The sequence below is a fragment of the Urocitellus parryii genome, chromosome 8 (genome assembly GCF_045843805.1).
Source record: "Urocitellus parryii isolate mUroPar1 chromosome 8, mUroPar1.hap1, whole genome shotgun sequence".
Classification (NCBI taxonomy): domain Eukaryota; kingdom Metazoa; phylum Chordata; class Mammalia; order Rodentia; family Sciuridae; genus Urocitellus; species Urocitellus parryii.
Genome location: NC_135538.1, coordinates 132,881,301 through 132,897,604, shown reverse-complemented (window position 1 = coordinate 132,897,604; position 16,304 = coordinate 132,881,301). Strand labels below are relative to the sequence as shown.

General features: G+C 41.5%; 1 protein-coding gene across 1 annotated transcript; it reads left to right on the top strand.

The window, feature by feature from the left end:
* The first annotated feature begins 1,727 nt into the window (after positions 1 to 1,727).
* Positions 1,728 to 16,071, top strand: LOC144256555 (serpin B9-like). Its single transcript, XM_077801696.1, has 7 exons — positions 1,728 to 1,968; positions 3,452 to 3,629; positions 7,072 to 7,209; positions 8,041 to 8,158; positions 9,490 to 9,632; positions 10,502 to 10,657; positions 11,774 to 16,071. The coding sequence occupies exons 2-7, from the start codon at positions 3,462 to 3,464 to the stop codon at positions 12,173 to 12,175; spliced, it is 1,125 nt and encodes a 374-aa protein (XP_077657822.1). The 5' UTR covers positions 1,728 to 1,968; positions 3,452 to 3,461; the 3' UTR covers positions 12,176 to 16,071.
* The last annotated feature ends 233 nt before the right edge of the window (positions 16,072 to 16,304 follow it).

Genomic DNA, 16,304 nt, shown 5'->3' with positions numbered 1-16,304 from the left:
CACAGAGCCACATCCCCAGTCCTTTTGATTTTTTATGGAGTCAGGATCATGATAAGTTGCTGAGAGTGGCTTTGAACTCTAGACCCTCCTGCCTCTAACTCCCTAGCCAATGGGATTACAGGCATGATTTTTAAATAAAGGTGTTATTAAAAAAAAACAACAAAAAAAATGTTATGGCACCTAGGGTGCAAAATTAAAAGAGGCCCTAACTTTCAGGGTCATGTAAATGCAGAGTTGGCACCTAAGTAAGTGTTCCTCAAATGTTTGGTGGTAAACATCTGTCTTGCCTCACCTTAATTCTGGCCCTCAGGAGAGAACACTAATTTTCATTAATTTGAAACAGGTGGGGTGATCTACTCATGGACCAGCTTCTGGGAAAGGTTCCCTGCTTCAGAGGAAAAGTCATTTGGTCTGTTCTCTTCCTGGGGACAACAACATGTCAACATGAAATATTTCCAATTGCTTCCAGCCTGAAGATGAAGCTGATACAAAGAGGAACAGGGAAGAGTGTGGCTCTTGGATGACATGAACTACTAAATCAACGTGCTTAAAGTGGTCGCTGCTCTGCACCTCCTGATGAACACAAGTTATGTCCTGAGCCATTGGACTCAGTCTCTGTTTCTCTCACATTGCTAGAGAAGGGTATAGCTGATTATATACCAGCACCACAGCCTGAGCACCAGAAGTTGGAAAAGAGCTCAGTTGCTAAGAGTTAGGACACTTGTGTTCCCTATGAGGGTCCTGGACTAGTACTAATTAGTGGGGGAGGAGCTAGAACCAACAGTTTTTAAAAACATTTTTAAAACAATTATGAGTGGATAGAAAGCATATAAAAAAATGGGTTTCTCTGTTGCAATTTTATACAAGCATATTCAAATTTTCATTAGATCCACCCTACTTCTTAAATTCTCTTGACACCCCATGCCCTACCTCTGGTCCTATTCCCCTTCCTTATTAGTCCCTACTTTCATGTCTTTTTTTATTGCCCCTACATTCTACATAGGAGAGAAAAAAGTGAGATATTGGGGTTTTTTGAGATTAATTTATTTTGCTTAAAATGATGATAGCCAGTTTCATCCATTTTCCTGCAAATTAACTTATTTCGTACTTTATGATTGAATAAACTCAGCCATATATATGCACATATATGAATAGATATATGTGTGTGTATATATATAATATTTTCTTTATCCATTCAACTGCTAACAGACACCTAGGCTCATTCCATAACTTGGCTTTTGTGAACAGTGCTGGGATAAACGTGGGGATGCAGCTGTCTCTGTACTATGCTGACTCTGATTCCTTCACATACACATGGAGAAGAGCAGTATAACTGAATCATAACGGTAGTCCTATTTTAGTTTCTGAGGAACCTCCCTACCATTCCCATACTGATGGAGCTAATTTACATTCCCACCAATAGCCTGTAAGAGAAACAGACACATCCATCCAGCTGAATCCCTCCTTCCTGTCAGGCAGGAGGCTCACACTTACAGGACTTTCCTCCCCTAAAATCCCAGCCTCTCATTCTGCCTTTCTTTCTGGAAGCAGGAAAGCCCAGAGTTCTATGTTCTGTTTCCTTCCCCAGCCCCAGCCTCTTCCTGTTGATTTTGGATATTAGTTTTTTCTTTCGGTTTCCCTGAGAAGGCAGTGCACAACAGCTCCGCTTGGCTTGTGGCCAGGTGCTGAAGCTTAAATGGGGTGGGTCACCAAGACGAGGCCAGCTGCAGGAGGAGGGGATAGTGACCCACTCCTGAGTAGGCCCTATCCTGGCAGAGTCGCAAGTCACCCAGGACACCTCCCCAGAAATTTCTTGCGGCCAATCAGGACTGATTAAACATCTCTGCTAGTGCTGAGTGTCCAGGCTAAACCCCCCTGACGGCAACATCAGGGTCCTGGTCCTGCCACTCAGAGGTCCTTATCCCCAGGCACTGCAAGTAGAAGAGGCCTTGGTACAGAAGGTGGCAGGTGAGAGTTTCTTTGTACGGGGCGGGGTTTAGCAGGGGAACCTGATGCTACCAAGTTTTGGAAACTTGAGGCCCCAGATGGGAGGTGGGATCCTGGAACACAGAACTTGAGCAAAACAAGAGAATCCCAGAAGGCAGGAGCTAGTCCCAGAGCAGTGCAGTGCAATTCCAAGAAGACAAAGATGCTGCTCAGCCTCCTGCTTCTCTGCTTGCCTCTTACCTGCCCCTGGCTGGCCCTGGCCCTCATCCTGGTGGGGGTTCAAGCTCCAACACAGCTCCCTCCTAATGGCCCTAAATTCTCCCCTCTCCTCTCTCCTCAGGGAGTCACAGCATGACTTCTGCCTTACCTTTCACTGTGCTTTTAAAATCTCCAGTCTCCAATTCAAAATCCCAGCACCCTTTATTCATCTGAGATTCCCCCCTAATTGATGGAGTTCTTGCTGTTTCCTGAGCATACTTCCAGGTGCTTAGACTCAGGATACCAGGTACCTTTCCTGCAGGAGCAGCCAGTCTAGTGGGTCCAACAATAGAAGAGACAAAGTATTACAATAAGGAGTGAAGAGTCAGGGTGGGGAAGTGGGGAGCTCTAGACTAGGACATCAGAGGTCTCCTGGTGCTGAGCCTAGGAGGGAGGAGGGAGTGATTTGATCCTGGTGACAGGAATGGTGTAGGGAGTCTTTTAAGTTGTTTTTCAAGGCTCAGAGGTGATGGGGGGATTAGGGAGGGTAGAGGTGGAGGCTGTGAGAGGTGGGAGGCTGGAGCAGGGGATGGGGCCAGGCAGATGGGAAGCCATTTAGAAAAGGCATTTTTGAGCTTATTTCCAGGTCCACTGGAGATTTAAGGGAAGGTCATAGGATCAAGATAATACTTCCTTCTCAGGATGCTATGTGTCTGTCCATCTGGGGTCCTGATGGGGGAGCCCAAGTTCTGAGGCTCCCCAGGCCACTTGAATTGCATTTTAGTGAGCAAGGACTGATCACAATGGAGAGCCTAGGGGCAGGGGGTCAGAGGCTCTGGAGAGGAGGCAGGTGGTCTGGACTAGGCACAGGGTCACAGGGGCTGGAGAAGTAGAGTGGGGTAGAAAGATTTGGGAGGGGTCTGAAGGCAGGCCTGGACAATAGGTTTGGGGGGACCTTGGAGAAATGGGAAGGAGTCAGGGAGGTTTCCCAAGGTTTAAGTCCATCCCCTGGTGAGGGAGGGCCTTACTGCATAGAGCTGCCCACTGGTGTTTTCACTCCACCTCCTCTGGCTTCACCTACCACCTCCCTGCTCTTGCTTTGACTTGTCACCTGCTGACAGGTCATGCATGCTTTTCTGCTCTTCCATGCCTTGCCAGTGTGTTGCTCTACAGAGACCAGCCCCTTCCTCACATGCATAATCTACTTCCATAGCTGTGTTCACTAGAAAAGTGAAAGCCTAACAGAGACCACACACAGTGTTCTGAGCCCCATTTCACTGTGTTTCTCTGTCTTCTTTGCCCCCAGACCCTGCATCATGGATTCTCTTTCAAAAGCAAATGGCACCTTTGCCTGCCAGGTTTTGAAGATGCTGTGTCAAGACAGACCTTCACAAAATGTGTTTTTTTCTCCCCTGAGCATCTCCTCTGCCCTGGCCATGGTCCTCCTGGGAGCAAAGGGCAACACCAAGGTCCAGATGGCTCAGGTAAGCTTTCCTGTCACTCTGGAAGAGGTACTGGTCTGCAAGGCTTGTCTCTTATCTCCTCCTTGAACTTTTCCAGAACTGGTGAGGAAGGAGGGGTGAGCCTGGACCATTTCAGGGAGAGGGGTACAGGAAGGGAGAAAGGCGAGGAGTCTCCTTCAGTGAAATTTTTTGAGGGGTGACAGGGTTAGTTTCCCCAATTAATAATCTGGAGGAGACTCTCACAAGTTTGTCTTGCAATTTGTTTAGGAAATGACGATGAGAAGTTGGGGTATAGCTCACAGGTAAAGCATGTGCCTAGCATGCCTGAGGTCCTGGGTTGCTAATATCTTTTTTTTATTGGAGTAAACGTTTGCAACTGTAATTATTCATTGATGAGCAAGGTTAGTAAGTTTTGCTTTGTTTCTCTACCAACCTGCCTTGGTGAGTGGGGAGATAAACAAAATAATCAAAGGAAGATTAACAGGTGTGTTCTTATTCACTTCTATAGACCATGGAGACCTGGGTAGCTATAATGAAAAAGCATTCAGTGAACATCTAGAAATGATTACAAATCAGTCACTGTCTCTTAAGGTTGTTTTTTTGTTTTTTGTTTTTTGTTTTGTTTTTGGGTTTTTTTTTTTTTTGTGGGGGAGACAGGTGCCTGAGAAAAAGCCTAAAAACTTGTGTCATTGTTGAGCTCTACCCCTGCTCACACCTTTATGATGGGAGTACTAGGCACTGATGATGCAGGGTGACTTTCTGTTTCCTGGAGGACCCTTTTCAGTGATGTCTGCTTGTTTTAATAATTTCGATGCTCTGATAAAGGAGTGAAGGTTTATGCATAGAGGAAGTTCTCTCTGCCTAAGTCTTGGGATTTTTTTTCTAGGTTTTATGCCCACTGAGAGCCCCTTTCCAACAAAGTGTGAATTATGAATTCCCAAATAAAAGTGAAGAAACAAGAAGGTAGGGAAAGGTTGGTCAATGGGCATTAAGTTACAGTAGATTAGGAGCAGGACGTTCTGGTAACTACAGAAAAGGATGATCTAGTACATATATTTCAAAAAGAGAACTATTGCCTGTGACTTTATCAGATGTGACTTGGGAGATCTGCATACCTCCAGGGTTCAACTGGATGATAAGCACATGCTCATGACACTTTACTGCTGATAGATGGAAGGGAAACTGTAAGGCTGCAGAAATCTCCTTAAAGGTTATTTGTTTTCCTTCATGTTGTAAGTGGTAAGACATTATTAAAAAAAAAAAAAAAAAAAAAAAAGCTTTTAAAAGGAAAGTAGAAAAACAATTAAAAGTCCCTAAGGACTCACTCTGCAGAGGCAGCTCTCTGAGAATGAGAGACACTTTCTTCCAGTCTCATGTCCACATTTTGTATTTAACTTTTATACTTTGATGACCCACTTTGATGACGTATTTTTCTTTGGATAAATGTTCTTTCAATTAATGGGAGGATTCAGTGAGATGATTCATCTAAAGCAAATGTTCAACATGAGTTAGCTATTATTATCATAGTGATATCACAGTCTCAGGTGAAATTGCTTTTAGCTTTTAGTTTCCAATTGTGGTAAAATACACATATAAAATTTGCCATCTCAACACATTTACAACCTATAATTCAGTGGCTTTTTGTTCTATTTTTGACAGATTTTCTTCTTAATAATCTATAAACATGATGAAATGAATTTAGTTGCTTTTTATCTTTTTCCATGTTATAGGACACTGTGTATGGCATGAGAAATATAGCTGTTGAATATTTTTAGAAAAAAAATTCCCTCCAAAGATCATCTACAGCTTTCAAGAATCTTATCTTTTATTGTTTCTTCTTTGTATATCTGTATATTTAGATTCCTTGGGGGAGCACTTTTTAAATTAAAATAGCTGTTTAACTGATACCCAGAAACATAATGATTATACATATTTACAGGGTAATTATTATGTGATGTTTTAATTCATATGTACATTGTGTAATGTTCAAATCAGGTAAACATATCTATCACTTCAATCATTTATCATTTCTTTGTGGTGAAAGCATACAATATCTTTTCTTGCAATTCTTTGAAATATACCCCACATTATCATTCTCTGTAGTCACATCTACTGTGCAGCAGCCACCAGAATCTCTTGCTCCTATCTGTAACTCAGTGCCCATTGAGCAACTTTTACCCATGTCCACATCTCTGTATATTCACTTGGCAATTCATAATTTACACTTTGATGAAAATAAATTAGCTTTCATTTATTAACAATTCATCGGTATGCATTTCTGTGTAATCTGTTTTCCACTTATAACTTGCCTTCTAGGTACTTTTTCTTGCAGTTGCTGATGTCAGTCTATTTTGTGAACATGTGTGCTTTCTTTCATAGAACCAGTTCTTAGGCTCGTTGACCGTTTTATGTTTTTCCCTAAAATCCTTAGTAATTTTTCTGTACCTTTTCTAACATTGAGTTGGAAATTTTGCTATTTCATTATTTCCTTGGCAATATGAAAAAATTAATGCTGTTTTTAATATTTATTTTATAGTTTTGGATGGACACACATCTTTATTTTATTTTTAAGTGGTGCTAAGGATTGAACCCAGCGCCCTGCACATGCCAGGGGAACGAGTTACTGCTTGAGTCACATCCCCAGCCCCAATATAACTTTTATTTTGATCATTTGCTAAAACATCTGTTACATATTTAGAATAGTATTTCAAGTAATTCTTGACAATCATTTATTTAGAAAGTGTTTGCAATGGTTACTTAATAGGTTAATTTCCATGGTGTTGGTATTTTATTTGTAGTGTTATTTACATTTAGTTCCCTATGCTGAGGACATTGAATATAAACTGTGTATTTTCTGTATTTCAGAGTCAATTAAAACTTTTTTATGGTTTAATATGTGACACATTTTATGAAATATGAAGTATCATAAAATCTGTATATATATATATATATATAATCTCTATAGCATACTATTTTAAGTATTCTGTTTTGTTCATATGTATCACACTGCTCATTTTTATACTTTCATTTCCTTTTGAAGATTATCATTATGATTGCATTCCTGTCCAATTTTTTCATGAATTTTTAGTGTTTTGAACTACATGGTTTTTTGGGGAAAAATTGTAGAGGCAAGTTTTCCTCTATTTTTGATACATTTATGCTGTCCCTGGGATGCAAGACTTAAGAATAGTCCCTTATCTGAACCTCTCTTGCCCTTTCATTTTTTTTCCATTGCTCATCTATAAACTATGCAGAGAGCTCTGTGCAAGCGGAAGAGCCATATCTTCTACTTACCAGTTTCCTGGTCCCTCTATCCACCTATCCCACCAGTGTCACATCTCAATTAGGAACTAATTCCTCACAAAGGATAATTTCATACAGTATTTGAGGAAAAAAAATTGTTTACAAATTCTAGTTAAGACTGAGATCAAAATTGATAGTTTTGTCTTGCTTTCCTTCACAGGCACTGTCTTTAAACACAGAGGAAGACATCCATAAGGGCTTCCAGATGCTTCTCACCCAAGTGAACAAGCCTGGCTCAAAGTACTTCCTTACAACAGCCAACAGGCTCTTTGGAGAGAAGACCTGTGATTTCCTCTCAGTAAGTTGAGTCAGTAGAACAATAAAAGTCCTATTTAAAATACCTGGTGATATACAACCCAGAAGAGAGACCCTAGAGACCAGGCAGGATGGCACACTTGGGAGGTTGAGGCAGAAGGATGGAGAGTTACAGACCAGCTTGGGAAACCTAGGGATACCCTTATCTCAAAAACAAAATGACTGGCACACTGGCACATGCACCAGAGACTCAAGAGGCTGAGACAGGAGGATCATGAGTTCAAAGCCAGCCTCAGCAACATCAAGGAGCTAAGCAACTCAGTAAGACCCTGTCTCTAAATAAAATACAAAATTTGGCTGGCAAGGTGGCTCAGTGGTCGAGTGCACCTGAGTTCAATCCCCGTACCAAAAAAAAAAAAAAAAAAAAATGGAAAAAAGAAAAAGAAAACAATGCCTTGGGACATAGCTGCTTGATTGAACATTTGCCTAGCATGCTTAAGGCCCTGGGCTCAATCCCCAGTGCTTCAAAAACAAGCAAACAATGACACAAAACCTAGAGAAGTTGAGAAACTTATGGTAATTTTTTTTAAAGACCCCTGATTGTATAATCATACCTGTATTGTTTCAAATTATACCATATCTAAATTTTATTTTATTTCATGTATATATCTCAGGTTATTCAGGGCTCAAGACATACTTCCTTACAAACTTAAATATTTCAACACCTAGTAGCTTAAGATGTGATCATGTTTAAAAGATCTGTGTGCTCTTTTTAATTTTAAAAAAGCATATAGCTGGCTTTGAGAATGTTTTGAAGCTCAATGACATTTTTTATTTAGCAACATGGCCTCACTGAACACTTTTCTCTCCAAAGACATTTAAGGAGTCCTGTCTTCAGTTCTACCATGCGGAGCTGGAGCTGCTGTCCTTTGCTGAAGCTACAGAGGAGTCCAGGGAGCATATAAACACCTGGGTCTCAAAAGAGACAAAAGGTCAGAATTATGAGTCATTCCCCTCTCCTTCCACCCCAGCTCTGTCCTGTCCTCCCCTAGTTTCCCCCATCTCCTGACTGCTAATGTCACTGATGTTGCAGGAGGTCAGAGCAAGGTTGCCTGGCTGAGCCTCATGGTGTGTGTGAACCTTAGTGGCTCACGGAAAATCTGATCAATGCTCAGGTTTTCAAAACCAGAGGATTAATGCTATCAGTTCTCCTGGAACCAGAGTGACTGATAAAAGTGTTAAAAAAAAAAAAAAAAACCTCATAGGCCAGATTTCCCATGTAATATTTTACAACATACTGTCACTGTCCTGTAATGTTCCCATGGCAGCTGACTGTCCTCTCTGGGGGAAGATGAGTGGCCAGCTCTTCTCCAAGTCATGCCCTTGGCCCTCCTCTTCCTGGGGTCAGTTTGGACAGCATTCCTCCCACTTTTACATGTGAACCTGACTTCTACTGCTTCTTTCCTATCTCTCACTTAAGTGCCCTTCATGAGACTTGAGAAGCCTAGACTACATTAGTCAACCACAAAGCCTGATGTTGAGCCACATGGCTGATTCATTGCACAGACTAAGAACACCCCCAAGATCAATGAAGGTTTAATGTTTGAACCATTCAGACACTTGTACCACTAACAACATCTGTATTTCTGCTACCAAATGAAATGGTAAAAAATAGAGGTATTTCTTTCCTCAGTTTCTTCTTAGAATCTTTATTTCTTGTGCCTCTTGAGGCAGCAAATTAGCAAGTAATATTCTTAGTTCCTTGGAAACATACCCTTTGATATCCAGGGTAAGAAGGAAATACCTTCACCTACCCAAATCATTATCTGTTCCAGGGATACCAGGAGGATGCAATCATAATATCTTTTCCAATAGTTTCCAGAAACTCCTCCTGTGCCCCTTGTGTGGAGCCATCCATTCTGGCTGCCCCAGGAATGTTGCCAGGTAGCTGTACAGTGTTAGAACTGGGCCTGACCACAGGGCCTTAGATCTGAAGCTGCTCTTACCCGTAGCAGGTAATGTCAGCTCCTACCCAGCCCCTCTCTCCTTTGCTGCTTGTCTTCTTCTCCAACCTTGTGTCAAGTTTCTGCTTTGTCCCAACCTGCTTTCCTCCAGTGACTTGGAAGTCTTTTGCCATCTTCAATTTGGTGGCTCTTCCAGTGTCTGTTGTCATCAACACCACTCATAGCTAGAATTTTTAACTTTTGTACATAACCATCAGAACACCATATTTGAAACCCAATTGGACTCCAAGACATCGTGTCATGCTTATTCACCACAGGTTCATAAAAAGCAACTGATAGTCTCTGCTTTAACCTAAAAGGAAAAATTCAAGTGTTGCTGCCACCTGACTCGATTGATGAGCAGGCCAGGCTGGTTCTTGTCAATGCCATCTACTTCAAAGGAACATGGGACGAGCCATTTGACAAAACATGCACGCGTGAAATGCCCTTTAAAATAAACCAGGTAGGGAGAATCTTTAAAATATCATGCTAGTCTGGTGAAGAAATTGAATAGAAAATTTTAACTTTGTAAGATATAAATGGTTAAAAATAATTTCAAATTTATCATCTCTCTTAATGAATTTTAAATTCACTAAATATTATATGAAAAAACAATACTTGTTGTGTGTGATTGTTTCAACCTTTACAGGCCTTACTACTTCTGATAACTCTTATGCATGTATTGCTACTATTAATTCTGGAAACTATAGGTTCCTATAAACCCAGGTGCTTAGATAATAAAGAAAAAATAGGTGAGATATTTATATATATGTGTGTGTGGGGGTGTGTTTGTGCGTGTGTGTGTGTGTGTGTGTGTGTGTACACACATGTCAAACATGGGACAGGTCAAACAATGGAGTGTAATTACACATTTTTTTTATTTAAGATTTTTTTGATGTGTTTTGTTTTATGCTTTTCATTGCTGGGAATCAACCCCAGGGCCTTGTGCTTCTCCTCTACCACTGAGCTACAACCCAGCCTTTTACTCAATTTTTTTAAATTAAAATAAGCTTTCCTTTGAGTTGTTGTTAATAATAACCTATCATTATTAATTCAACACTTGTTGCTTTCAATTATTAAAAATGAGTTGTAAAAGACTTAGTCAACTAGGAGGTATAACTTCAATTAAAGCAGAAATAAAAATACTTTACCAAACTCCCTAATCCCTTAAAAATATAAATTTAATGCAATAGGAAGCTTGTATGCATTAACTCCTCCCCCTCTTTGAAAGGCATATTTAAGATAACTATTAATTTTTAGCAATGCTAGATCACCATTCATTTACTTTTTCTACTGTTTTAAATTCTGTGCTCATCTGTTCATCCCTCCCAGAAGGAGGAAAAACCAGTGCAGATGATGTGTCAGGAAGCCTATTTTAACATCGGCTACGTGAATGAGGTGCACACACAGGTGTTGGAGCTGCCTTACGCCAGCAAGGAGCTGAGCATGATCATTCTGCTCCCAGACGATGGTGTGCTTCTCAGCTTGGTGAGTCAGGAGGGGTTGCAGTCCTTTGCACTCAGAATTTCTGAGGCAAGAATGTGGTTATGCTGTTGGCTCTTTTTCTTGAAAGCTCTACCACCATTTCCGACCTTTGTGTTAGCCCTTCAAGTGAGTGATGCCTACAAACTCAGCCTGCAGAGCACAGTTTTGTTCAAGACTGGCTTCCACTTTACTCTATGTGAGGCCCTTCCAATGACATAACCCAACTCAGCCTCAGCTTTTTCATTGCTAGAATTGGAAAATGGTGATGTGAGCCTGATAGTGGTATTGGGAGGAAACAGTGGGGGCAGCTTCTGTAACAACTTAGCATATTGCCTGACAAATAGTAAACTCTCTCCAGATGGGTTTCATGGGCATCACCATTGTCAGCATCATATTTAAATTCTAAGAACCTATGTTAGAGGTTGAGACATCCCTACACTTTGACCTAACAAAGCAGGAAGGGGAGAATGGTGGCACTTAGGGAGGTATGAGATCCAATGCTCAGATGGCGGAACCAGAGACAGCCCCAGATGGCCCATCCCTGTCCTCCTTGCTTCCTTGTGGTATGATCCCTATAGAGAGAGAGTCAACCATCCTCTCAATGGTGGCAGTGGAAAGAGATGACCTAAGGAGTCTGTAAGCAGAGCCACCCTATGGGCTCTTCCTTTGTCCAGCTCCCAACTGGGACAATGAACTTCCACAAACATGTCACCTCCCACATTAGGCAGATATCCTCTCCTGGAGGGGCTCACACTGAGAGCCCTTCCTTTTCCAGTCTTTTTTTCTTACCAGCAATGGTTCATTGTCTTCAAAACTAAGCCTCGTTCGAACCAACAAATACCACTAGATGAGCACCATCCACTGGGCGTGGACACCTGTCAGAATGACACATCCACAGTGGATGGATAAGGAGGGGCAGCCACAGTCTTCCTGCAGGGAAGTCACATATGGGATAGCACGTGGGGGGTGGACAGGTCAGAGCCCTCACAAGCTTTCAGGCAGCTGAAGAAGCCGCCCATCCTGTGTGGACAGTCAACATGGAATGTTCATGCAAATGTCTGTGTGGTCTGTAGATACGCACTGAAGTCTGAATGTGGACCTGTGATTCTGGTCTTTCAGGTGGAAAATAACCTGACTTTTGACAAATTCATAGCCTGGACCAAGCCAGCCTCTATGAAGAATATTGACGTGGAAGTTCTCCTTCCAAGATTTAAACTGCAGGAGGATTATGACATGGAGTCTGTGCTTCAGCGTCTGGGAATGGTCGATGCCTTCCAACAGGGCCAGGCTGACTTGTCTGCCATGTCAACTGAGACAGACCTGTGTCTGTCCAAGGTTGTGCACAAGAGTGTTGTGGAGGTGAATGAAGAAGGTACTGAGGCTGCAGCGGTTACGGGCGAAGAGATGGAATATTGTTCAGCCTATTTACGGAGGTTCCGTGCTGACCACCCCTTCCTCTTCTTCATTAGGCATAACCAAACTAACACCCTTCTGTTCTGTGGCAGGGTCTCGTCTCCCTAAGGGTTGTATTTCCTTTGCCTGGAGAGTTTCCATCTTTCACTGTCCCCAGATTCTCTCTATAGTTCCATAAGGAAGGGCCTATACATGAATCAATTACGAAATTGAGGGCAGGGTCCTAAACCTTCTGAACCACTTGCCGGCATGATCTCATAATTCACCACACTCAGCTGTCCCTGTACTGCCCACTCATTTGTACCACGGAACCAGGATCCTAGCAAATAATAGGCTGTCTTGATTTTCCTGTTGTATTTAGGATGAAGGCTGTACAGATGCCATAGGATAGTTTGCAAAGTTTTCCTAGCTGTCCCCAAATGTATTTCCTACTCATTTCACACTCTGTGCTTTCCTGGCACCTCACATCTTGCCACACACTTGCCTTAACCTGACTAGCTCAATAATAATAAATGCAGCTGAATACTGAAACCAGAATCTTGAAATGAAATTTGATTCACTAGTTCTATTGGTAGGTGGTATCTGCACAAGCTGTGGGGTTCTATAGCTGAGAAGTGTTGTGGCTCTTAATAGTGGGCATGGCCACAGTATTGCAATAGTCCTTAGCAGCTCACCTTCAATTTCTTCCTCTTTCTGGTTTCTTGTCTTGTGAAGTCAATGAATGAAATTCACACACCTGGATGAGGGAGTATAAATGTAGAACTTATTGAAGAACAGGAACATTCTTTCACTGCAAGCAGGACCATGATAGCAGGTTTTCTCTGACAAGAGTGTCCTTGTCTAGGGTTTTATATTGCTCTTGGTTCACTTCTTTTGGTCCAAGTGTATGCTAATTAGGGTTGAGAAACCTAAGAATGCTATTGATCAATTTCTGAGTTCCAACTTTCATTCAAGCCTGCCCCACTTCCATTTTCTTGTGGAAGGTCAAGAAACGGGAGGTTGAAGTTATAGATGGGGTTGCAGTGCTGTGGGGAGCAGGCTTTTGTAGCTGGCATCTATACAGTGCCCATCTCTGGCAGGTAAAGAATGACAGGTCAGCGGGCCTGGGCGCTGACTTGGCTGGAGCTAGCTCACCTGGAGTTGGCCTGCCTGGGTGCTAGCTTGCCGCATCTGTGTGGTGGGCTCCACAAAGCCACAGGCCAAGCTTGCTGAACCACTCAGACTGAAACTCCTCTCCTTCACCAGTCCATGATTGCTGCAGCTTCTCAGCATAGAGCAGTAGGTTGGCTGCTCCACTTGGTAGCCTGGGAGCCATGTCAATACCATTGCTACTTACTATTCCAGTTTTTCTGGCACCAGGACTTTAAAAAAATTAACATATATTAATTTTATCTTCCTTTGGCATTTACCGTTCACCAGGTATATGACAAGCACTGCAATAGGCACTGGTGACACAAGGGGACAGAGTCACGGACACCTGATCAATTAATGTGTGTTCCCAACTTATATAGTGTTTATGACAACCAGATTGGATGGTTTAATAGCTTTGAACTCACCATGTGACCCCCTTGCAGCCAGGATACCTTGCCTCCTAGTATGGTATTTATCTCCAACCCAACAGTTAAATGCCATTCAGCCCTTAAAGTTCATTTCATGTGTCATCTTCTTCAAGACGTGTATCTTCTTCTCCATAATCAGATGTACGTCTTTGAAGTTTAATAATAACTGCCTATGGTAGTTGCACTATTTATTAATAATTATTCTCAGTCCTCTAGGCCTTAAAGTCTGCAAGGGTTATGATTATATCTCACACATGCTTATGCCACTTACAGTGCAATATAAATAATTTGATTATATAAGAGCTCTATAACTTTTTTAGTGCTTGAATATCATCAACTTTATTGTTCTTCTTAGAATTTTTTATCACAGTGACATTCACATTTCATCACTCCAGTATCATCTAAAGATGGGTTAAGATGTTGTGTACCCACCACCTTTATCGAGTTCCCAAAAGTTTTAATTGCCCCCAAAGAAATCCCCATATCTACTAAGCAGCAAATCCTTATCCCTTCCTCCCTCCAGTCTCTGGCAACCCTGAATCTGCTTTCTGTCTCCAGGGATTTACCTATTCTGCATTTTTCACGTAAATTGAATCATATAATACGTGACCTTTTGTGCCTGGCTTCTTCACTTAGTGTGATGTTTTCTAGGTTAATTAATATTATAGTATATACCTGTCTTTTATCCCTTTTTATTACTGAATAATATTCTATTACACGAATATAAAACAGTTGTTTTATTCACTCATCCAGTGATGTGAATTTGGATTTTTAACCCCTTTGGCTATTTTTAAATAGTGCTGCTATGAAAATGCATTCATGTAAATTTGCTTGAATACCAGTTTCCCATCATTCCCATATATCTGCATATATACATATCTAGGAATGGAATTGTTAGTCATAGGGTAGTTTTAGCTTTTTTCAGAAGCATGCATTGGTTCCTCAAACACAATTGCAGTGGCTGAACCATGTAACATTCTTACCAGCAATGTATGAGAGTTCAATTTCTCTGCATATCCTCACCAACACCTTATTTCCTGTTTTTTTCTTTATTTAAAAATTATGATCATGCTAATAGGTATGAAGTGGTCTCTCATGGTGGGTTGTTTGTTTTTGTTTGTTTGTTTGTTTTGTAGTTCTTTGATTGGCAATTCCTGAATGACTAATGATATAGAACATCTTTTCTGGTGGTTTTTGGCCATTGAAATGGTGGGTCCCCAAAAGCTCATAAGTTAGAAAATGCAGGAATGATCAAAGGTGAAAGGATTAGATTATCATCCTCATTGGTGGATTGATTCATTTGATGGATCAATAATCTGAAAGTTATACTATACTGTAGTCAGGTGAGGGGGAGTGTCCTCATAGCATATGTTGCCCCTGGCTCCTAGATCTCTCTGTTACTTTCTGCTAACATGACCTGAGCACCTTTGCTCTGCCGTAGCCTTCCACCATGATGCTCTGCTTCATCTCAGGTGGGGAGCACTGGAGTTGGCCAACCATAGACTGAGACTGTGAAACTGTGAGCCAAAGGAAAATTTCCTCTCTGTCATTCTGGTCAGATATTTTTGCCATAGCAATGAAAAGCTAACATGAATGTCCACAGTTGATGGCACTGATCTTAAAATATATGGTCCAGCCTAGTTAGAAGACCTGTCTCTGATGATCAGCTTTGATAGTTTTCCATTGCTTTTAGGATACAGATTCAGGTTCCTTTAGAAGAGCTAACAAGGTAGTTCCTGATTTAACCTATTCTCCACTCTCCCATTTGCTGTTTCTCAATGGCACCCTTCACTCTAGCCTTACAGAATTATTTGTAGTTTCCTGACTATTCCAAAAGAGGAAGGAGCTGGAGTCCTAAATTCCCTTCAAAGACATACCACCAATGGCTTAACTTCTTCCCACTAGGCCTTACTTCTTAGGAGCTCCATAGGCTGGTAACTATACCTTCAACACATGGGCCTTTGGGCAACATCCCAGATTCAAACTACAGCACCATCTCCTCCCTAGAAACCCCTTCCCTTCTACTCTTCCCCTTCCTACCAACATTCTTACTCTCCCACCTTATCCCCAGCTAACCTTCACTATTCGTTGCCAAGGTTGAAGACTCCACCTGTGTGATTAAATACTTTGCAGCAGAAGCATTTAGTGTACTGGATTAATATGAGCTGCTCCCCATCTGCCTGCACTAGTTTGGAAACTTCCTGAGGGTGGGATTTCTTATAGCTAGGAAATATACAGGATTTCCTATACCTAGCTCCAGATCAGGCTGTGTCATCCATGAGGCCCAGTGCAAAAATGCAAATAAAAGGCTCTTGTTCAGATTTCAGAATGTGGACAGCAGAGTGTCAAATCAAGGGGACCACAAATGTTGGAAGCAAGCTGAACCTAGAAATGTTAATCATGCAAAGATTAACATTTTACTGGATTTTATCACAGTAAATAAAGACCTACTGATATTTGAGATAACATTGTAATTTTCTAATCCTTGGTTGAAAAGCGAAAGAGAAACCACATTTTTTTTTTCTGATTAGTTTTTCAACAGGATGTTAAAATGCTAAACTTTCTGTCTCAGTTTTGCCTATACACAGAGGTTAAGAGTAAACCAACCACAAAACTGAGGCTATTCACTTGTTGTGCAAGGGCACCATCAGCAATTCTCTGAGTGGTTTGCTGAGAGG